This window comes from Erinaceus europaeus, chromosome 10 (assembly GCF_950295315.1).
Source record: "Erinaceus europaeus chromosome 10, mEriEur2.1, whole genome shotgun sequence".
Classification (NCBI taxonomy): domain Eukaryota; kingdom Metazoa; phylum Chordata; class Mammalia; order Eulipotyphla; family Erinaceidae; genus Erinaceus; species Erinaceus europaeus.
In genome coordinates, this window is record NC_080171.1 from 79,607,390 (window position 1) to 79,631,234 (window position 23,845).

Here is a 23,845-nt window from a genome sequence, read left to right on the forward strand (position 1 = left end):
GTGTTTCATCCTGAGGTGGGCCTGGGCAGCAGCATTGTTGCCCTGCTGTGTGGACACTGCCTGGAAGACATAGTGGAATAAGGTCCTACCTACATTCCTCCTAAACCATCTGCCGGCCCCCCAACACCTGCATCTCTAACAGACTCCTCAGAGCTTACAGCAAGTGACCGTAATTAGAGTGTACTTACAAGCAGCAAGGATTCCCTGGGCAAGAATATGTATACATTTCACATGACTACTACCTTCACTGGAGCCTGAGTGGATGCTGGTCTACACTCCATATCACTACTACTAGCAGCTCAGCTGAGAAGGTGTTACTCATGCATGTTAGCAAAAGAAAATTTGAGGCGGGGGGACTTTTCTGTAGCCATGCTGGAAGCCTAGTGTTTCTCAGGGGACAGGTTCTGAGCACAATCTCCCCAAAGCTGGCCCACCCAGACAAAGACCAGTTGGATAAGCAGGAGGTAGAAGGAGGGAGAGCTCTGGACAGTGACGAGCAGGGGTAGAGGCACAAGTGAGGCAGGGGAGATAACCCTGCATCCTCAGGAATCCCCCCTCCCCCCACCATGCCTGTGCTGGGAATTGGCCCATTGTCACCATCTCAACAAGGTGACAGGAACAGGTGCCCCATTGGCAAAGACATGCGAGTTCTGCTAATGAGGAGAATGAAGGTATTTACTGAAACATGAAAATGAGGGGTCTGGAGACAGAGGAGGAAGGGTGGTCTCCCAGACTTACTTCTAAGCTCTGTTGTGGGCCAAACAGAAATGTGGATCTGATTCCAGGTTATCGGGGAGAAATTGGTCTGAGATGTAATGGTGGTTCTTTAGGGGGAAGCACCAATAATGGTTCAAGTGAAATTGTAAGTGAGGACACCCGTCACCTGCCAGTCATGTGTACTCACTTGGAAATAGCAGGTAGACCCTGGTCCCCAGGCAGAGGAGGGCCACATCCTGGGTGCATGAGCAGCTTCAAGGACTAGAGTGGGGCGTCTGCCCAGGCCCACAGTGGAAGAGGAGACTTTTGTGATATGAAGCCCTCACGACACCCTACCATAGGGACCCTGGGGACCTGGGACACCCGAGAGCCAGCACCAGGCAGTCCCTAAGCCCAGAGGGCAGGGGATAGCTACTGGCAATGTCCCTGCTCACAAAGCCCCAGGTTCCAGATGGGGACTCAAGTGAAACTATTTCATGAAAATGAAACTTCTCATAATCCTACCATTCTGAAAGAATAAAGCACCAGAATATTTGTGTTGGTGGAGACAAGAGCTCAGTCTGTCAGAAGCTTGGCTTGCAGGCTCAAGGCACCAGAGCTGCAGGTTCAGTCCCCAGCACCAACTTATGCTACAGCAAAGCAATGCTCTGTTTCTCTCTTTCCCTCTCTCTCTCCCTCCCTCCCTCCCTCCCTCCCCCCTCTCTCTCACACACAATAAATGAATAGAGCAATCTCTAAAAATATATTTGTTCAGTGGCCTGAGAGGCGGTGTGTGGCTAAAGTACTGGACTCTCAAGAACAAGGTCACAAGTTCAACCCCTGGAGTCACATGTGCTAGAATGATGTTCTCATTCTCTCTTTTCTTTTCCCTGTTATTAAATCAATAAATCTTTTTTTTAAAAAGTAAAACAAAAATGTAAAAAGAAAGCATGCATGCAAGTATGCATGCAGAAAATTTCTCCCTTCTAGAGAGCAGAGGAAACACCCAGTTAATGTGTTAGAAAAGCTCCCCAGCATTGCCTTGGGGGGCTTAGGATGGGAGAGACAATTGAATGGGTCAGAGTCAAGCAAGTAGCAAATATGAGGTAGGTCCCTGAGCCCATTTCCAGGCAGGTGCTGGCCACCCTGCACCTCACCCATGAAATGGGTCCTTTGCTCCTGGGTGTGGCAGGGGAGAAAGGGTGGAACTATCAGTGCCAAAGAGGGACCAGGGACACTGGATCAGAAGGGCAATCTCAGAGGAGCCCCAGAACTTGCCTGGCCAGGACAGAGGGAGACAGGGCACTCCCAGCCCCTGGTGCTATGGATCCCAGCCTGTCTCCATCAGCCTTGGTCCTGGGCCAGCCCAGCTAGGGTCAGCATGGCTCCCAGCATGTCAGGGTGATTAATCGTGCTGGGGACTGTCGTTAATTCACTGCCTAATGACTGCGGCCTGCGTGCGCCCAGTAATCGGGTGATGTATGTGGGGAGCACCCACCTCATGGCAGAGGTGAAAATCATTTCGACAAGTCAAATATTGTCACAGGGAACAAATGGCTCTCCCTGTTAATAAAAATTAATGAATTTTTTTTCTTCCTCTTCTTTTTCTTTTTTTCTTTTTTTTTCCTTGCCACTGGCCTGCTAAATGAACCTGCCGAGTGGCAGGGTGGGGCCCAGACTCAGGAGTTCAATGCTTTATTTGCTGGTTAAAGCTATTGATGTCTTTATCAGCACAGAGAGTAGCCAGAGAGCTGGGGCAGGCAGGCAGGTGGCTGAGCTGGGGCTGCCCTGGGGTGGAGGCAGGTGCCCCCACTCACATCTGTAGGGTGTCAGCAGCCCTCCCTAGGCTTTCTGACCCAGAGATTGGGACCCTGAAGACTGCTCTCTTCCACCCCATCTGCAGCCTGTGATTACTACACAGGGAGGCTCAGGAGGAATGGGTACCACAACTCTGAATGACAGTACACCCTGGCCCCGGTCTAGGGAAGTCTGGTGCCAGGACTTCTACCCCTGGGGTCCAGGAGCTTCTAGAGAGTAGCAGGAACTCAAGACACCACCACCACCCACTTGCTGCTTCTGGGGATTTTATTTAGGGGCCCCTTTGTGACCTGACTTACTCTCATGGAGAACGGCAGCCATTGGCCCCATTGGCTGGTTAGAACTGAGAGATAAATATATCTGAATTAGTTTGGTATTGGTTAGGGGGAGTCCTGCTTCTTGTCAACTCTGCCCTTTGTGGAGCCAGAGACTCATGCAGTTTCACTGTGCCTGGGTCACTTTTCCATTCAGATATAGAGAGAAATACCACACTTCTCACGTGAGGAGCATAGACAGCTTGTTGGTCTACTCTTCTTCACTGAACACTTCTGGAAACTGCAGAAAGAACCTAGTCTTGGCCCCAACCTCCACAGTGAACTCTGTTCAATGGCCACACTGAACTCTGCACATGTCAAACAGATGTCAGGAGGGATTTCACCCTGTGGAGAACAATAAAGTTTTGTGGGAAAGACATGTTCCACACACTTTACCAGGGATCTCTTCCTCTCCCCACCCCCCTCCATATATATCAGAGCACTGCTTAGTTTTGACTGATGGTGGTGCCTAGGACTGAACCTGGGACTTTGGAGCCTCAGGCACCAAAGTCTCTTTGCATAACCATTATGCAATGAGTGCTCAAGATGTAGAGAACAGAAGCCTTGCCAACACAGGGGAAACCCCAGGACATTTGGCTCCAGAAGTGCTGTTGGGGGAGCTCTTTCCAGGCCCATCAACCCTCTGGGCCTGGGTGGCTGGGCAGCAGGGAGACATGGTCATCTGGGGGCAGGTAACTATCCCCACTTTATGCTGTCCTTGTGGGATGCTTCTTATTTTACAGAAATGCTGTGTTTTGGGGACCATCCTCATATCCTAAGTGACTCTTGTCCCCTACAGACAGAGCAAGCCCCTGATCCTTGGGAGTCCCCTCCTCTCCTCCTTCTGTAGGAGCCAGAGCCCCTCAGGTCTGTCCTTGCAGCTCCATCCCCCAGGCTCCACCACTAGCACAGCCTCCCAAAAGCCAATTTGGTTAAGGAGTTCCCCCAAATTCAACACCTGTTCCCCATACCAGGGCCACAAAGATAAGTCTGGAGCAGGCAAATGCAGGGACAAATGCTCACTTGGTATAAGTGATGGGGAGCCCTCCTGCTGAGGCTGGTGGTGCTGAGGGCCAAGTGTACCCCATGTTTACAGCAGCAGGACTCAGAACTACCCTTCAGCTGAAACATCCCAGGTGCTTATGAGCGTGTGATGGGGGTCCACTCTGGGGTCCATTTCCATGCTGGACTATTACTCAGCATTAAAAAATGAAGGTGGTTCCAACCCAATCAAGGTGTGTATATGCTCAGTGACAAGCCAGGTTCCAAAGGACAAACCCTGTGCAATGGCACTTAGATGAGTCCCTGGAGGTGTTGTGTTCATAGAAACTAGAAGTAGACACAAGGATGGGGTCTAGGGAGGGCAAGGAGTGTTCGGTGGGGACAGAATATCAACAGGGAAGGTTCTGGAGATGATGGTGGGGGTGGCTAGACCACAATGTGAATGGGCTGATGGCCACTGAGCCATGTATTTAAATGTGTTGTTTACATTTTACCCAAAATTCCTTTCTTTAAAGATTTATCTTATTTATTTCACAATAGGGAGTATGAGGTCTGGCACATGCAATGCCTGGGATTGAACTTGGGACCTCATGCTTATGAGTACAAGGCTCCACTACTGGGCCACCTCCCAGGCTGCTTGCTCTATTTTCCTAAAATTGCCTTAAACCAACCTAGCTGCAGAAGAATGTTAGGTGAGACAGCTGGAGTTCTGGCAGTTGAACATTTCTAGCCTCTCCCATGCTAAGAACACAGAGGTGGAGGGGCACAGGCCTGGCTCACATGGTACCCGGATGGGCCAGCAGAGTTGCCTGTGATTGAGAAGAAGAAAAGTGTGATTTGAGCAAGCCAAGGCTCCCTTGCTGGCCCCAGGGCTCAGGGAAGTGGGATATTAACCAAGGAATAAAGGAGAGGGAGGGAGGGAGGGAGGGAGAAAAAAAAAAAAAGGCCAAATCACATCTCTCTGAAACAAAGAGCCTTTTTACCAGGAACAAGCCTTGATAAAAATTACAGTGGCCTCCGTGCTGCCCGGGGCGATGGAGCTGGGAGATGGGGGTGCGAACCTGCCATCCTCTTGTTCCAAGCACTGTGGATAAATCATCTCACAGAATAATGCACCTCCTGCCCGCTTGCAGGGGGGACCAGGTGGCCCGCCAGTCAGAGCCCTTGGCCCTGTCATCAGTGCTGGGCAGGAGGCAGGGGCTGGGGGTCAAGGGTGCCCACTGACTGACCGGGAGGGATGGGTGGGAGTTCATCTGGGTGGCTCTGTCACTGGCACCTGCTCTTTCCAGAGGAGGGGTTGAGAAGGGGACCCAGTGGGTGTGTGCCCAGGGCCTCCCGCCTGCTCAGCAGCCTTGAGGCTGACCCCTGACGCTGTCCTCTAAACAGTAGTGGCTCAGGAGCCCAATCCCAAGCAGGCTGCACCCAGTAGAGGTTCTTTCTGTCACATCTGTGTCTTCATGGGTACGGAGGGCAGCCTAAGACAGTCAGAGAGAGTGGGGGGGGGGCAATAAGGGGTGCAGTGGCAACCCTACCCCTGGCCATACCCCTTCTTTGCATTGGCTCCTGGGGTCACAAAAAGCATCCCCCGCACACCCCTGACACACACCACCACCATGTTGGCTTTGCTGCACAACACTGTCATTTCTCAGTTGGGGAAGCCTCTGGGGTTACATGGTTGTTGCCTTCTGGTACCCACCTCTTCTTGATTAGATTTAGGGTCCCCCAACACCATTTTCTTAACTTGGTGACATGATGACACAGTCAAAGACCTTAGTTTCAAATCTGGTCACATCATAAGTACCAAGCAGAACTTTGGGAGGGAAAGAGGTGAACAAACTCAGCCCATAATAATCTGAGGGCAGCACTAGACATTCTGGGGATGCCCAGTTGGGGACTGGAGGCTGTGAGCATGGCCAGCTCTCCACCCAAAGTCCTAAGTACTACTTGGGTGTCCCAGAGACGGAAGCATATGGGGCCAGGACAAGCGATTCCATCTTGTTGAGTTTGGGGAGAGGACAGGGTGACCCCTTCTTTGAGGGGGGTTGTGGTCTCTTACATTGGGTCTGGTAGCAGAGGCTGGAATATGGTGAGAAAGTGAATTCCTAAGACCAGGGTGGCTCTGACCTGTTCTTACTCCCATGCTGGTGACAGTTTAGCTCTATATTCACTGGAGTGAAGGTGTATCAACATTGGTCCCTATGGGCAGGGTCCTACTGTGGGTTTTGGATCAGGGCAGCAGGTGATAACTGAGTATTCAGCAAGCTTTGTGCAGTGATGCGAATCTGCTGTGTCATAAGCATCAGCTCTTGCCCTGGGCTCAGAAGCTCCTGGAAAGGAAGGCCAATTAGCCAAGGTGCCTGAGTGCCCCTGAGTGCCTTGGTCAGCAAGGTGGACAAGGCAGCACCTCCTCAAGTAGGCCATTTCTGGGGCTGAAACTTGCTCTTGTCAGAGGTCAAGGTCTAGAGCTGGCACACAACTTATCATGTGGACTGTGGTTATCAAAAACCCCAGGAACAATAATAGCAAGATTGAGCCTGCCATCCAGAACTTACAGGCCACAATGTATGGGAGGGCATAAGAGGATTCTAATGAGCAGAAAGAAATCTGTTCCTCCAAAGCAGGCAGGACCTGTCAAAGCCAGGTTTTCTCCTATATTAGCCAAGCACAGTCCTGTGGGAGAGTTGCTGGTGGGACTTTATCTTCAGGGAAGGAAAAGCAAGAGTGGGAAATGGGGGGCTACTGCATTCTATCCTTTCCCTGAAGAATGTCCCTCAAGATGATACTTAACCTCATCTGTCTAGCCATGTCCGTATGTCATCCATCCATCCATCCATCCATCCATCCATCCATCCATCCATCCATCCATCCATCCATCCATTTTCTGTGTTTCTTCTTTGGGACATGAGGAAGTCCATTCCAAAGGGCCAGCACACCCTCCAGGTGTTTCAAGTCTTATGGGAAGACATTGGGCCACATATTTAGCATTTGTGAGCTTTATTTTATTTTTTTGTTGTTTTGCTTTTTGGCCATTTTAAAAATTGATTTAATTATGGTTAGGATTACTGAACCATACAAGACCCTACCATGATTAATGTCATATAATGCTTTTTACAAGTAACTGTGTCTTATATACTGACTTATAGGTGATTTAATATTTAAAAGAAAAAAATCATCATTAGAAATGTATTAACAATTTTAGCCCACTGCTAAAATTCAATCAGGTTACCAATTTGAAATCTTAAGTGCTTTGACTAAAGGAATATATACTCAGAACTGGGGCCTATGCAAAAAAAAGTTCAAGACATTCAATCTGTTTTTCCCCTCTCATATTGATTAGTGATTTATAAGACTATAAGTTGATAGGAGTGTATATTAACACCATTCCCACCACCAAAGGTCTGTGTCCCTACCCCTACTCCCCTATAATGAAACTGAAAATCTACTCTCCCTACCAGAGTTTTTTTTTTTTTTTTTTTTTAGTTTTAGTTTTAGTTTTTTTTTTTCAGTTTCTGCTTTGCATGTCCCATTCTGTTCTTCTTTCTCAAGTTCTGTTAATGAATGGGATCATCCCACACTTGTCTTTGTTTTTCTGATTTATCTCACTTAACATAATTCCTTCTAGCTCCACCCAGGATGGGTCAGAGACTGTGGGCTCATTATTCTTAATAGTTGAGTGGTATTCCATTGTGTATATGTACCACAACTTTCTCAACCACTCATTTGTTGTTGGGCACTTGGGTTGTTTCCATGTTTTAGCTATTATGAATTGTGCTGCTATGAATATAGGTGTACACATATTTTTTGGGTGGTTGTGATTGAGTCTTAGGATAAATCCCTAGAAGAGGAATTACTGGGTCATAGGGAAGGTCCATTTCTAGCCTTGTGAGGGTTCTCCATGGAGGTTGAACCAATTTACATTCCTACCAGCAGTGCAGGAGGGTTCCTTTGTCCCCACAACCTCTCTAGCATTTGTTGCTGCTATCATTTTTGATGTATGTCATTCTCACAGGGGTGAGGTAGTATCTCATTATTGTCTTGATTTGCATTTCTCTGACAATCAAAGACTTGGAGCATTTTTTCATGTGTTTCTCAGCCTTTTGGGTCTCTCCTCTGGTGAATATTCTGTTCATATCCTCTTTCCATTTTTGGATTGCGTCATTTGCTTTTTTGTTGTTAAATTTGTGAGCTCTTCATATATTTTGGTTTTTAGCCTCTTGTCTGATACATGGCATGTGAAAATCTGTGAGGAGTCTCTTTGTTTCGGTGGTGGTTTCTTTTACAGAGCAGAAGCTTTTCAATTTGATGTAGTTCCAATGGTTTATTTATATTATGGTCTTCCTTGCAATTGGGTCTGTATCATAAAAAAATACCCTTGATATTTAGATGGGAAAGTGTTCTACCAATATTTTCCTCTAAGTATTAGATAGTTTCTGGTCTAACGTCCAAGACCTTGATCCATTTGGAGTTTACTTTTGTTTCTGGTGAGATAAAGTGGCTCAGTTTAACTCTTTTGCATGTTTCAACCCAATTTTCCCAACACTTTTGAAGAGAGTCTCCTTCCTCTACTTAATATTGTGGGCCCCTTGTCAAAAATTAGATGTCCATAGGTATGGGCTTTATTTGTGGGCTTTCAGTTCTGTTCTATTGGTCTGTGTATCTATTTTTGTTCCAGTACCATGCAGTTTTGATTGCAATGGCCTTGTAATATAGTTTGAGATCAGGGAATGTGATGACTTCATTTCTGTTTTTTTCCCCTCGAGATTGTCTTGGCGATTCTAAGTGTTTTCTGGTCCCAGATAAATTATTGTAATTTCTGTTTTATTCTCTTAAAGAAAACTGGTGGGACCTTAGTGGGTATCATGTTAAATTTGTATATCGCTCTGGGCAGAATATTCATTTTAATGATATTAATTCTTCCAGTCCATGAACATGGGATATCTTTCCTTTCTTCTTCTTCTAGCATTTGCCCTTCTTCCGTAGCCAGTCAACAGCATCAGGTTGAGCCTGATGTAAAGTTTTGAGACCTTCTTTGAATCTGGAGAGGTGGCAGTCGTTGACTATGTGGGTCATAGTCTGTCTGTAGCCGCAGGGGCAGTTCGGGTCGTCTCTGGCTCCCCAGCGATGGAACATAGTGGCGCACCAGCCATGGCCTGTTCGATAGCTATTGAGGAGGGCCCAATCATAACGTGCTAGGTCAAAGCCGGGTTGACGCTTGCAGGGGTCTGTGATGAGGTGTTTATTTCTTTGTATCATTTTCTATTTCCTTGAATAGTGAGTCATACTTTTCAGTATATAAATCTTTCACTTTGGTTATATTTACTCCTAGATACTTTACTGATTTTGCTGCAATAGTGAATGGGAATGATTTTTGGATATCCTCCTCCTCTGACTTAGCATTTGTGTAAAGGAATGCCACTGATTTTTAAAAATTTGTTTTAAATTTCTTTCTTTTTCATATTTATTTTTTTTTCACAGGAATCTTTTTTTTATTTCTTTATTGGGGAATTAATGTTTTACATTCAACAGTAAATGCAATAGTTTGTACATGCATAACATTCCTCAGTTTCCCATATAACAATACAACCCCCACTAGGTCCTCTGTCATCCTTCTTGGACCTGTATTCTCCCCACCCACCCACCTCCACCCTAGAGTCTTTTACTTTGGTGGGATATTAAATTTCTTTATTGGGGAATTAATATTTTACATTTGATAGTAAATACAATAATTTGTACATGCATAACATTTCCCAGTTTTCCATCTAACAATACAACCCCAATAGGTCCTCTGTCATACTTTTGGGTCCTGTATTCTCACCACCACCACCCCCACCCACCCCAGAGTCTTTTGCTTTGGTGCAATACACCAACTCCAGTTCAGATTCTGCTTGTGCTTTCTCTTCTGATCTTGTTTTTCAGCTTCTGCCTGAGAGTGAGATCATCCCATATTCATCCTTCTGTTTCTGACTTATTTCACTTAACATGATTTTTTTCAAGCTCCATCCAAGATAGGCTGAAACAGTGAAGTCACTGTTTTTAATTTAATTCCATTGTGTATATATACCACAACTTGCTCAGCCACTCATTTGTTGTTGGACACCTGGGTTGCTTCCAGGTTTTGGCTATTACAAATTGTGCTGCTAAGAGCATATGTGTACACAGATGTTTTTGGATGGGTGTGTTGGGTTTCTTAGGATATATCCCCAGGAGAGGAATTGCAGGATCATAGGGTAGGTCCATTTCTAGCCTTCTGACTTCTAGACTGTTCTCCACAGAGGTTGAACCATTTTACATTCCCACCAGCATTGCAGGAGGGTTCCTTTGACCCCACAACCTCTCCAGCATTTGCTGCTGTTACCTTTTCTGATGTATGACATTCTCACAGGAGTGAAGTGGTATCTCATTGTTGTCTTGATTTGCATTTCTCTGACAATCAAAGACTTGGAGCATTTTTTCATGTGTTTCTTGGCCTTTTGGATTTCTTCTGTGGTGAATATTCTGTCCATGTCCTCTCCCCATTTTTGGATGGGATTATTTGTTTTCTTGTTGTTGAGTTTGGCAAACTCTTTATATATTTTGGTTATTAAACCAAAATATATAAATATATATTTGGTTATTATTATTGTCTGATGTATGGCATGTTAAGATCTTCTCCCATTCTGTGAGGGGTCTCTTTGTTTGGGTAATGGTTTATTTTTCTATGCAGAAGCTTTTTAATTTGATGTCGTCCCATAGGTTTATACTTGCCTTAGTCTTCTTTGTAATTGGATTCATTTCATTGAAGATGTATTTAAAATTTATGCAGAAAGAGTTCTGCCAATATTTTCTCTAAGTATCTGATAGTTTCTGGCCTAACATCCAAGTCCTTGATCCATTTGAGATTTACTTTTGTATTTGGTGAAATATAGTGGTTCAGTTTCATTCTTCTGCATGTTTCAGCCCATTTTTTCCGATACCATTTGTTGAAGAGGCTCTGCTTTCCCCATTTAATAGTCTGGGCACCTTTGTCAAAGATTGAATATCCATAGGTGTGGGGGCTTATTATTTTTGTACATTAATGTTGTAACCTGATACCTTGTTATATTACCTAATGATTTCTAGGAGGTTTTGCTGAATTCTGTAGACTTTTCTATGTATACTATCATATCATTTTCAAAGAGTGAGAGTTTGACATCCCCCACTCCAATCTGTATTCCTTTGATTCCTTTCTCTTGCCTGATTGCTATGGCACGAACTTGTAATACTATATTGAATAGTAATGATGATAATGGACAGTCCTGACTAGTCCCTGCTCTGAGGGGGAATGCTTTCAGCTTCTGCCTACTGAGTATGATATTGGCTGTAGGTTTGCTGTATGTGGACTCCTAGAGAATTTTCCATCTATTCTCATTTTCTGTAGTGTTTTGAACGGGTGTTGAATTTGGTCAAAAACCTTTTTTGCATCTATTGAGATAATCACGTGGTCTTTGGTTTTACCTCTATGATGTGGTGAATTATATTGACTGATCTATATGTATTGAACCAGCCTTTCATTCCTGGAATAAATTTCAATTGATCATGATGAACAATCTTTTTCTTTTTTTTTTTTTTTTTTGCCTCCAGTGTTATGGCTGGGACTCAGTGCCTGCACCACGAATCCACTGTTCCTGGAGGCTATTTTTTTTCCCTTTGTTGCCCTCGTTGTTTATCATTGTTGTTATTATTATTGTTGTCATTGTTGTTGGATAGGACAGAGAGAAATCAAGAGTGGAGGGGAAGACAGATAGACATCTGCAGACCTGCTTCACTGCCTAAGAAGCGACTACCCTGCAGGTGGGGAGCTGGGGGCTTAAACTGGGATCCTCAGGTTGGTCCTTGTGCTTCAGGCCATGTGTGCTTAACACACTGAGCCATGGCCCAGCCCCAATGAACAATCTTTTAATATACTACTGTATCCGGCTGGCTAGGATTTTGTTCAGTATTTTAGCATCTATGTTCATCAGAGATATTGGTCTGTAGTTTTCCTTTTTTGTTGTGTCCCTATCTGCTTTTGGTGATGTTGGCTTCATAGAAGGTGGAAGGGAGTATTCCTGTGTCTTCAGTCATTTGGAAGAGCTTGAAAAGTAAAGGTATTAACTGGTCCTTGAAGGTTTTGTAGAATTCATTTGTAAAACCATCTGGTCCTGGACTTTTATTGTTAGGGAGGTTCTTAATAATTGTTTCAATGTCTTTGTGATTGGCCCATTTAGTTTTTGTGGTTCTTCCTGATTCAGTTTTGGAAGGGTATATGTTTCTTCCATTTATTCCAGATTCTCTAGCTTGGTGGCATATAGTTGTCCATAGAAGCTTCATAAGATCAGAAAAGAAAACACAAGTAGAAACTGAACTGGAATTGGCGTATTGCACCAGAATAAAAGACTTTGGGGTGGGTGGGTGGGGAGAATATAGATCTAAGAAGGATGACAGAGGACCTAGTGGGGGTTGTATTGTTATATAGAAAACTGGGAAATGTTATGCATGTACAAACTATTGTATTTACTGTTGAATGTAAAACATTAATTCTCCAAAAAAGAAATTTTTAAAAAAGAAGCTTCACATCATATTTTAAATTTCTGTGGTGTTTATTGTGATATCTCCCTATCATTGACAGTTCTATTTATTTGAGTTTCTCTTTTGTTTTAGTGAGTTTGGCTAAGGGTTTGTAGACTTTATTTTTTTTGAAGAACCAACATTTGGCTTTATTGATTTTTTTTTCTTGCCTCCAAGATTATTACTGAGGCTCTGTGCCTGCACCACAAATCCACTGCTCCTGGGGGCTATTTCCCCCCTTTTGTTGGCCTTTTTTATTTTATCATTGTTGTGGTTATTATTGTTGTTGTTATTGGTATCATTGTTGTTGGATATGACAGAGAGAAATTGAGAGAGAAGGGGAAGACAGAGAGGGGGAGAGAAAGATAGACACCTGCAGACCTGCTTCACTGCTTTGTGAAGCAACACCCCTTCAGGTGGGGAGCTGGGGCTCAAACTGGGATGCTTACTTGGATCACTGCACAGGTGCGCTTAACCTGCTGCGCTGCAGTACTCCCTAACCCCCCTCACTGATCTTTTTTATGGTTCTCTTATTTTTGATGTTATTTATTTCTGCCCTATTTTTAGTGACTTTGGCACTTCTGGTTGCTTCAGGGTTCCTTTGTTCCTCTTCTTCTAGAGCTTTAAGGCATGCAGTCAAGCTGTTTACTTGAGTTTTTTTCTTGTTCCATAATGTGTACTTGTACGGTTATGAATTTCCCTCTAATTACTACTTTAGGTGTGTCCCAAATATTTTTATGGCTCATGTCTTCATTTACAAGTACTAACTAGTCCCGACCCTGCTTGGCTTCTGAGATCAGATGAGATTGGGCATGTTCAGGGTGATGTGGCCGTAGACATGTCTTCATTTTCATTTGATTCCAGGAACATATGAGTTTCTTCCCTGGGTTCCTCTTTGACCCAGTGGTTGTTGTTATGCAGTGTGTTCTTGAGTTTCCATATTTTGGGTCTTTTACTAATTTTCTGCTTGTTATTAAGTGTTAGCTTGATTCCAGTGTGGTCTGAGAAGATGCTTGGGATTACTCCAATGCTCTTGAATTTGTTGATACTATCTTTGTGACCTAACACATGGCTTATCTTTGAGGATATGCCATGTGGATTCAAAAAGAATGTGTATTTCAATTTCTTGGGGTGTAGAACTATGAAAATGTACAGAAGGTCTAGTTTATCCATCTCTTCAATTAATTCTCCTGCTTTTTTTGTTGTCGTTGTTGATTCTCTGCCTAAATGATCTAAGTGTGGGGTGTTGAAGTCTCCTACTATTGCTGTGTTACTATTGATGTATTTTTGAAGCTCTTTTAGTAAATGTTTGATGTAGTTAGATGGGTCCTCATAGGGTGCATATATACTAATAATTGTTGTCTTCTTGGTTGATTGATTCTTTGTCCACTATGTTATGTCTATGCTTATATTTTACTACCTTATTTATTTTAAAGTCTATTGTATCAGAGATGAGAATAGCTGTTCCTGCCCCTTTTTGTGGTCCATAGGCTTGTATAATAGTTTTTCATCCTTTCATTTTGAGTCTCTCTGTCTGTCTTGTTGAGGTTGAGTCAGGTGGTATTCCTGCAGACAGCACATGGTTGTGCTATGTTCTCTGATTCATCTCCCTACTCTGTGCCTTTTAATGGGTGAATTTAGGTTATTGATATTTATTGATATTATGGATTTAAGGTATTGCAGTGCCACTATTCAAGACTTTTTTGAGTGTTCCAAAATATGGCAAGTTTTTTGGTGGTGTTGTTAACGTTTATAGGAGGCCTTTTAGAAACTTGTCCTCTTTCAGGACAAGTTTGGTGAAAGTTGCCTCCTTTAACTGCTGCTTGTCTGAAAAGGTTTTTATGTCTTCATCTAGTATAAATGACAGTCTAGCAGGGTATACTATTCTTGGTTGAAACCCTTTTTCATTGAGAACTCAGTATATATCTTGCCATTCTATTCTGGATATTAGGGTTTGTGTGGAGAAGTCTGCTGATAGTCTTATGGGTTTTCCTCTGTATGTGACTTTTTTCTTTTTCTCTTGCAGCCTTCAGGATCCTTTCTTTATCCTTACTTCTTTCCATTGTAACTATGATGCATGCTGGTGTCTTCAGGTCTGGGATAATTCTGTTTTGACTCTCTGAGCTTCTTGAATATTTTTTAATATTTATTTATTTATTCCCTTTTGTTGTCCTTGTTGTTTTATTGTTGTAGTTATTGATGTTGTTGTTGGATAGGGCAGAGAGAAATGAAGAGAGGAGGGGAAGAGAGAGAGGAGGAGAGAAAGATAGACATCTGTAGACCTGCTTCACTGCTTGTGAAGTGACTTCCCTGCAGGTGGGGAGCTGGGGGCTTGAACTGGAATCCTTAAGCCGGCCCTGTACTCCACAACACCTGTGCTTAACCCGCTGCGCTACCACCCGACTCCTGGCTTCTTGAATCTTCATGTCTTTTCTGTTGTTTAGGGTGGGGAAGTTTTCTTCCATTATTGACTTTGGGATGCTTTCTTCCCCTTCCTCTTTTTCTTCCCTCTGGTAGGTTTGACCATTTTTAATTTGTGTAATACTAGGTTATAAGATTATTAGTTTACAGGGTATAGTTTCCACTACACCCACCACCACAGTTCTGTGTCCTCACCCTCCCATCTCCTGAAGATAACTACCATAGTTCTTAAAGGGCTTAGAAACAGTATTTCTATATATTTTTTCCTTTCTTTTTGCAAGTTCATGTGTATCAGTTCTCTAGATTCTACATATAAGTGAAGCAATCCAACAGTTTTCTTTCATCTCTTTACTTGTTTCACTAAGCATAATTACCATCCATTTAGTCCCATTTTGATTGCAGAGTAGTATTAGAATTGACGCTGTCACATGGCACCCAGCTTGGCATAACCATTGTTCAGTCACTACCCATCTTCCTTCCTTGACATTTAGAAGTGGGTGAGGCAGACTCTCCCTCCCTCCAGCCATGTGGGAGTTAGACTCTCTCCTAGATGACTACAGACCCAGAGATCAAACTGACTGACCTGACTGGCCACTCCCGGGCAGCAGGACCAAGTTGAGGATGGTGACCTGAGCAGAACTTTTAGACAGCTCTAGAATTGAGTGGCCCTGTGGCCAGTCAGGGACCCTGCTTCCATGAACCCCAAACTGTGACTGAGCCCTCCTCCCTCTGTGTGTGGCCTCCCCAATGCCTCTGCATTCCCCCCACCATTCATAGACTCCTTGTCAGTGTGGGGCATCAGACCCTGAATACCTCAGGGTCTTCTTCTCATGGGACCCTCCTGGCACTGGCATTGTCTCCAGTTGTGTTTGTGTTTGCCTAAGAAAGAGTCTACCTAATGATGGGGTACCATGGAGTACTTGCTTCAGAAACTTCCAGAGTCTTCACCAGATCTCTTTTTGCTGAAATAAGGGATTTCAGGTATTCAATGGCACTCTAACCTTGTCAAGAATTTCATCTGTCACCTTGGACATTACTCTCTATATTTTTTGTTTGTTTTGGGGGGAGTGCTTTTTGAAGTAGGAGGAAATAACTGTTCTTTAAAAGGTGTCAAAGTCAAAGGAAGGATGTGTTACCATGGGCAGAGGCAGAAAAAGATCAGTATTTTTCCAAAGGAAGCACTTTTACTAAGAATTTTAATTGGAAAGATTGTGGACTTGTAGACAGTTGTAAGAAATGACAGAAAGCCCAGGAGGTGGAGCAGTGGTCCTGAGTTTGATCCCCAGCATCACATGTGCCAGAGTGATGCTATAGGTCTTCCTCCTCCTCCTCCTCCTCCTCCTTCTCTCTACTTCTCTTTTTAATTAGTTAATAATTAAAAAACAACAGAGACCTGGGGCAAGCAGGTGACTCACCTGATAGAGCAAATGCATCAGCACCTGGGTTCGCCCCCAGGCCTCTACATGGGAGTGTCTGCAAAGGGTGGCTTCATGAGCAGTGAATCAGTGCTATTTAGTTTCTCTTCTCTCTCCCTCTCTCTCCATCACCATCTCTCTTTGTCTCTTAACTTCTCTCTAGAGCAGCAGTGGGGAACCTTTTTCTGCCAAGGGCCTCTGAAGGATATTTATAACATCATCTGTGGGCCATACAAAACTGTCAACTTAAAAATGATTGAGTTTTGAGTCCCATCTGCAATTGCCTTGGCAGGGCTAGACCAAATGATTTTTGTGGGCTATATATGGTGTGTGCTCCAAATGTTTCCCACCCCAATCTAGAGGGAGGAAAAAAATGACCAGGCACCAAACACTGATGATAACCCTGGTGGTGATGAGAAAAGAAAAGAAAAGAAAAGTAAGGGAAGGGAAGACCACAGGGGCTACTGGAACTTGCCATTGTGGGAGGCTTTAGTGCTGACTATTTTCCCCACCAGGCTCCCTTCCAGGCTGTTTATCACCCACCCATCACCCTCCTTCCTTTCTCTTTACCAAGATTATCGCTGGTGTTTGATGCCAGCACTATAAATCCACTGTTCCTGGTGGCCTTTTTTCTTATTTTTTTCTTCTTTCTATTTTATTGGATAGGGACAGAGAGAAATTGAGAGGGAGAGAGAGAAATACCTGTAGACCTACTTCACCACTTGTGAAGCATCCCCCTGCAGTTGGGGAGTGGGAACTTGAACCCAGCTCCTTGTACATAATAATGTATGAGCTCAACCTGGTATGCCACTACCAAACCCCCACTCAAATTTTTTTAGGAATGGTTAGCTAGAGTCAGAACCTAGGTCACAGTCTAAATAAAGGCCCTCAGGCCTTTCAGTGGCAGAGGCCCTATGACATAAAGTGGCTTGGTCCCAAGGCTGGCGAGTCAGGGCCAGGGCAAATCTGCAGTCCCACTTCTAGAACATGACTTGCCAGCTCTGGGCCCCTTGGCCTTCCTTGGGGAGGGGGCTTAGCACCTCATTCTCTCCAGATATTTTCTTTTAAGTTTTTTAAAAAAATTATCTTCGTTTATTTACTGGAGACAGCCAGAAATCGAGAGGGAAGGAAATGATATAAATAAAGAGAGACAGAGAAATACCTGCAACCCTGCTTCACAACTTGCAAAGCCATCCCTCTGAAAATTGGGACTGGGGGCTCAAAGCCAGATCCTTGAGGATTTTAACACATGTGCTTAACATGTTTGCCATCACCTGGCCACTTTTGAGATGTTCTCTGCATATTAATTGGATACCCACTCCCTCACCTTTGAAGGAAGGGACTGGGGCTGTGAGTCTGACTGTGGCTTCTGGCAGTCATGTTCTAGAGGTGGGGCTGCTGACTGCTGACCACAGGGGCGGGTGCCCCTCATCCAGCAAGTTCAACAAGCCCCAGAAAACATTGATTCCCTCTGGTCCATGGGAAGTAGGGGGAAGTAGAATTTGAGCAGGAGGTGAGCAAAGGGCAGGGACCCTCTCAGAGTGTCCTTCCATGGCTGATTGGCTCCCCCATTCTAAGGAGCCAAGGAAAGGCAGCACCAGCCCTGGTCTCCAAATAACAGGATGACAGGCTAGTACCCCCCACCCCCAATCTCCTTCTGTCACTGGAGGGTGTGGGGATGAGGGATGGGGATCCTTTCAAATGAACTTCTCTCTCCTGCTCTGGGGCAGAGGCTGCTCCCTCTCTTCCTTTTTGAAAGGATCCTGTAAGTCATTTTAAAAAAGGAAAGGTTGGCCACTTAAAACAGCATCATCATTTGTGTGAATACTGCTAAATGAAATAAATGCAATCCCCACGAATTTGTTGTTTCCAGAGTTTGGTTTCTTGGGGAAGAAAGTGGGTTTTGTTGCTTCTCTGGAGGATCTGCCCTCAAGCCAGCAGGACTGGGAGTAGGGAGCTTTGTCTTGCCCTGGAAAATTCCTTCTCCCTGGAGCTTTCCATTTCATCAGCAACCTCAGGGGCAGGAAGGGGGTGTGTGGCAGGCACCCCAGGGACCCTAGTGTGGGGATCACTCTCACCACTGACAGAGGGACTTGCATCCAGGTCAGAGGTCAGCAGGCCTGTCCACCCCCCTCACTGACATGAAACCCCCCCCCCCCCGACATGCACACGTCAGCAGTGTTCAGCACACTGGCTCAGTTGTGCAATTAACCACCTCTCTCTAGTTCTGGAACATTCTCACCCCCAAAAGGAGGCCCATGTCTGTGAGCAGTCATGCCCCAGCCTACCCCTGATCCTTGCCCTCTCTTTTGGTCCCTATGGATTTGCCTTTTCTGGAAGCTTCCTATAAATGGAATCACTCTGCTTGGCCTTCTTGTCTGCCTGTTTCTCTCCTGGACACTTACTGCTGAGGTTACTCCCTGCAGCATCAGCCCAGGGCACCTGGGGTAACTGTTGAGTGGTGGGTTGTGAACATCCCCTGTCTGTGCCTCTGTTCCCAGTTTGGGGGTGAACCTGGGAATGATATACTATTCTGGCCCCTTCCCCCACCTCCAGACCAGGTGTTGGGAAAGATGTCACCACGACCCAGCTTCTGAGTCTTTCCCAAAACTGTGACATGTCTCTGGTGGGAAGGGGGACATTTGTGGGGTGAGAATTTTACCTTCAGGTTTAGTGGGGAGGCCCAGCCTAGTGGATCTTCCTGTCATCCCTGGGTACCTTCTTCCTTAGTACTCCAAGTCAGAGACTCTGGGCTGCTATGATGAAAGCAGGGCACAGGACCTGCCCTGGGACTGCTGTACAGGGTGGGACACCAGTGGCCCTAGGGCTTCCTGGAGGTGTTATCTCTGAGCCACTCAGGTAGAGGGGGACTGGCTCTGGGCCTGTTAGTAAGCAGGGAGGGAGGGCCTGTGTGTAGAACCTGACACTGCCCTGTCTCCCCTCAGGTGACGGTGACATTGTGAATAACATGTATGAGCCCGACCCAGACCTGCTGGCTGCAGAGAGCGCCGAGGACGAGACGGAGGACAGCATCATGTCCCCCATCCCCATGGGGCCACCGTCCCCCTTCCCCCCAAGCGAGGACTACACCCCTAAGGAGGGCTCACCCTATGAGGCCCCTGTCTACATCCCTGAGGACATCCCTGTGCCCCCTGACTTCGAGCTGCGTGAGTCCTCCATTCCGGGTGCTGGCCTGGGCATCTGGGCCAAGAAGAAAATGGAGGTCGGAGAGCGCCTTGGTCCTTTCATTCTTGGGTCACGTGCCACCGCACTCAAGGAGGCCAACTTCAGCTGGGAGGTGAGCCCCAGGCGAGCAGGACTGAGCACCTTTATCTCAGTTCTGTTTAGTAGCAGCAGGTGGGAGGGAGGTGGAGCCAGTAGGATTTGTTCAGAGGCTCACAGGACCCAGCATCAAAGTGTGGAAGTCCTGGTGGATGCAGGGAAACCAGCCTCAGGAAATGTGTGTCTGATGAGTTCATGTCTTTCTGGCCCCACTCTGCCCATCTGGATGAGGCTACAATGGGCAGGACAGAGATTGACCTCCTGGGTCAGTTGTGTGAGGGCTGACTGCTGGCCTGTGCAGCTTCATGACATCTACAACTCTCCTCCCAACCCCATCTCAGGCAGAACCCCCAGTCTGATCCCACCATAGGTACAGGGCAGCCTCTTGCCTCTTGCCCTTTCTCAATGCCCCAGTGATTTGGGCCACAGCTCTGGGCTGGCTGTGGGCAAGATGGTTGGATGAGGGTGCTACCTATCATAGGTGTACCCCCTGGCCCCTGTATAGCCAGGAGGGGTCCAGGGCTTAGTCTCTACATGGTGTTGTGGGGACACGCCCTCCTATTGACCCTGACCTGTCCTGAGGCATGTGGCTGGAGGTCATTGTAGGAGGGAGACATTCTGAGGAAGGAATAGGGTTTTGTGTGTCTGGGGGCTAGGGGTGTAGGGGTGAGAGGTTGAGCATCCCTCCTTCAGTGGCTTGGGACAGTCTACCTTAAAAGCCATGCTTTGGTCTCGGGGTGAGGTGAGGGGCATGAGGGAAGCCTGGGCTGTCCACAGAGCTATGTGATTTGGGCTTTCAAACCCAGTTGCTGGTTGGAGACCTGGAGGGCTTAAGGGCTCCTCCTCCTCTGACACCTCTCCTGGAAACCTTATAACCCCAGGATGTTAGCCATTACAGTCCTTCCTGAGGGTTTAGAAGGAGGGGTTGAATGAGTGGGCTCCCTTCCCAAGAAGGTGTGTGGGGCTCAGTTGGGCCACCTTTTCCCTGCAGTGGAGTAAAGGGCTTGATAACACAGGTGTCTCATGTGGCTCTTTGGCACAAGCACAGGCATGGAGAAGCATCCAGCCTAGAGGTTAGAGAGGGGGTCCTGAGGCTGGGGAGACAGAATAATAGTTCTGCAAAAGACTCCCATGCCTGAGGCTCCAAGCTCCCTAGTTCAATCTCCAGCACCACCAGCACCCAGAGCTGAGCAGTGCTCTGGTATTTCTCTTTGTCTTTCTCTCTGTGTTCATCTCATTAAAATAAAATAAAATAAAATAAAATAAAATAAAACAAAACAAAACAAAACAAAACAAAACAAATAAAACAAAACAAAACAAAACAAGAGAGGGAGAGAGCTGTGTAGATCAATGCAAAAGGTAGGTTTGCTACAACCAACACAACCCTTGGTAACTTCTCCATGGCCAGGGCGTGTGCTGAGCCAGTGAGTCCCCTCCTGTCCCCAGACCCAGATGCTCAAGATTAGGGTCACCTTCAGCACAGGCCGGCCAGGCTGGAAATGGAGGGGGCTGGAATCACAGCTTCCTCATGGGGGTGTGGCAGGAAGTTTGATGGCCCTCTCAGGGCCCAGGAGTGCAGAAAGGTGGCAGGTGAGTGGTTTAGGCCCACCCCACCTGCACCCCCTCCCCAGCTGCCTGAGAAGTCTCTCATGTCTGTAGCCATTCAGAGGATCTGGCTCTTTGACCAGCAGGTGGCTGTGGAGCTGTGGGTAGAGGAGCACTGCAGGTAGCACTGGGCATGACCTTGGGGTGACTTTGTCCCTTATGGTTCCTGCTCCCACAGTTCCTATTTGCTGTGTCCTGCAGACCTGCCACACACCCCCCCCCCGGCCTCAGCAGGTACTACTGCTCCCTCTTATTCTTGGGACCTGTTGACTCTGGGCCACTCTGTTCTTAGGGCCCAGGGGGGGGGGGGGTTGTTATATTCCATCATTCTCTTTCTTTCTGGAGGACCTGCCAGAATCTAGAAATATTTGGTACCTGAATCCCACCCCAGTGTCTTTCAGTAACACTGCAGATACGCCTGGGAGAGTGGGGGATCCATTCGCTGCCTCTCTGGTGGGATAAGCCTCAGTGAACGCCACACATGGAGTTAGGGACATGTTGATGGCATGTGATCCCGACTCAGCACCATACCTGGACTGGGTGGGCTTATGTGTAGGAAGCAGGCATCTAGAACATTCTGTAGCCCACCCCCCACCCCACCCTCCGAAGCTGCTCCAGCCTTGTGAAGTAAACCCTGAAGGCTTCCTTCTATTTCCATGGACCTCAGTCTGGCCCAGGGTGATGGTGGTGGTGCAGAAACTAGTTGTCTCTCTCTTCAGCAGCTTTCTGGAATTTTTGGCATAGACCCTCTAGCCCCTGGATGCCTTTGCTCCTGGCTTGCCTGTCTCCTCCCCCTTTGAGGCCCACAGGCACCTTTGTTGTATGTCTCACACTCTCCTCACCTTTGCCCTGCCTGCAGAGGGGGCTGGAGGTTAAGGACCTAAAACCTATTCTACAAATCTGGATTCTTCTGTTTGCAGATTAGAATGGCCCACCCCGTCATCCTGTCTATAAAACACAGCTCCAAGCAAACATTAGAGTGTATGAATTGGTAAATGTTGGTGCTGGGCATTAAGTTTCTGGCAAAATCACTCAGAACCAGGCCCAGCAGAGGCAGGACCTGGGGGAAGAATACAGACATGGTGATTCACACAGTTCTAATGTTTAGGTATATGACTGGACTTGCTGCATAAAGCCAGGTGCTCATATGTCTCTGCTTAAGGACATACTACAGAGATACCCAGGGATACTGAGGCCTGGCATGGGTGATCTCCATCTTCCAGGCTGGTGCTCAAAGGGAGATGCAAGACAGGCTCAAAGTCAGGGTCAGCTGGTCTGACCTGGCATTGAGATGTCCCATGAAACTGATTTTTCCTTTTCTCTAAAAGCCAGGTTTGTGTTCTGGATTCTTCTATTTAAACTAAACCCGGCATCCTGAGTCCTGCTCTCTGCAGTGGACACAGTTTTGGGCCAGAGGACACTCAGGAGGTGGACTTTAGGGGTGTCTTTAGAAGGGGTGCTGACTGCCCATTGGGGCGACATGAACACCTACATCCCTCAGTCCAAGGTTGTGTGTTGTCTGGAAATGTCCTTGCTTCACATGAAAATGTGTGGGTATCTGAGCCCCTCCCTCACTCTATGTCCTGGAAGTTGTCCCCTTATGTCTACATGATAATGGGGTGGAGGAAGCATGATGGGATATGCACCCACCCACCTTTGCACCTCAGATACCTAGATCTAAGCTTCCCTTGTGGGCATCTTGGGGGTACACTGGGAACTAATTTGTTACCATTTGGGAAGAAAATACTCCCCAGGTCAGGTGCACCCCCCTCCCCCTGCCCCAGCCATGCAAACTGTGATGGGACTCAGGTGTGTGGAGGCAGCCGCCTGTCCCCAGGGAGGTGGCTGTCCCCTGCCTGGAATCCCTTCCATGCAGATGCGGCTACTGGAGGTAGGGGCAGCCCCAGCTCTCCTGCACAGAATCAATCACCGCGTGATTGCTTTTCATTGCCCTGGGGTCTGATTTTGATCATTTGTTGAGTAAGTCATGACATTTATCATCTCAGTGTTTATTTCTCTAATTAAGAGGTGGCTGAGGTGATAGCAGAAGAGTCCAGAAGCCAGTGTCACATGCCCCAGGGTGGCGGTGGGGTGCTGCTGCTCTGCAGCCAGGGGCAGGGACAAGTGCATCCCCTCTGCTGCTGCTGACTCCTCTCCCTGCACCCGTGGGGACCTCCTTGTAGCCACAGCTGCTCTGTTGATGGTGCAGATGCTTGTGTGGGGTGGATGACCTCAGCACCTTGGCTGTATTTTCTGAAGATTAGTAATGTCTATGCTCCTTTGCTCAATCAGAAAACAGGCTGTCTGTCCCAGAGCCCTGGGGAAGGTCCAGAGTGGCAGAGACACAGCTCAGGGCCCCAGGGCACACTGAGGTGTGGGCATACACAGCCAGGACACCCAAAGGTGAGGGTGCCACTGGTTGCCGGGTAAGAGCCACTTTTCCACTCAGTACAGCCCTTGCTCTGAGCCATCCCTATACATTAGAGGTATATCAGCACCCAGAACTCCTGCCCAGAGAAGGGCCTGGTTCTTACACTGAAACCTATGCACGTCTCCCCAGCCACTTACATGCTCAGCAAACAGCATCCTGGGTCCCTTGGAGTTCAAGTTTGAGGCCTAGCTATGGTTCCAGGATGCAGGGACAATGAAGCCAGGGGTCTGGTGTCAGGCTGACAGTGGCCTCCCAACCCCCTGGACTCCAGGAGCACATGTCAGACAGAGGAGGAC

General features: G+C 46.7%; 1 protein-coding gene across 5 annotated transcripts in view; it reads left to right on the forward strand.

The window, feature by feature from the left end:
* Positions 1–23,845, forward strand: part of PRDM16 (PR/SET domain 16) — a 276,384-nt gene that overhangs the window by 68,176 nt on the left and 184,363 nt on the right. For all 5 annotated transcript variants that reach the window (XM_060199937.1, XM_060199938.1, XM_016191028.2 and 2 more), the window contains exon 2: positions 19,177–19,529. In XM_060199937.1, the coding sequence (XP_060055920.1) occupies positions 19,177–19,529 (353 nt within the window). The remainder of the gene's footprint in view (positions 1–19,176; positions 19,530–23,845) is intronic.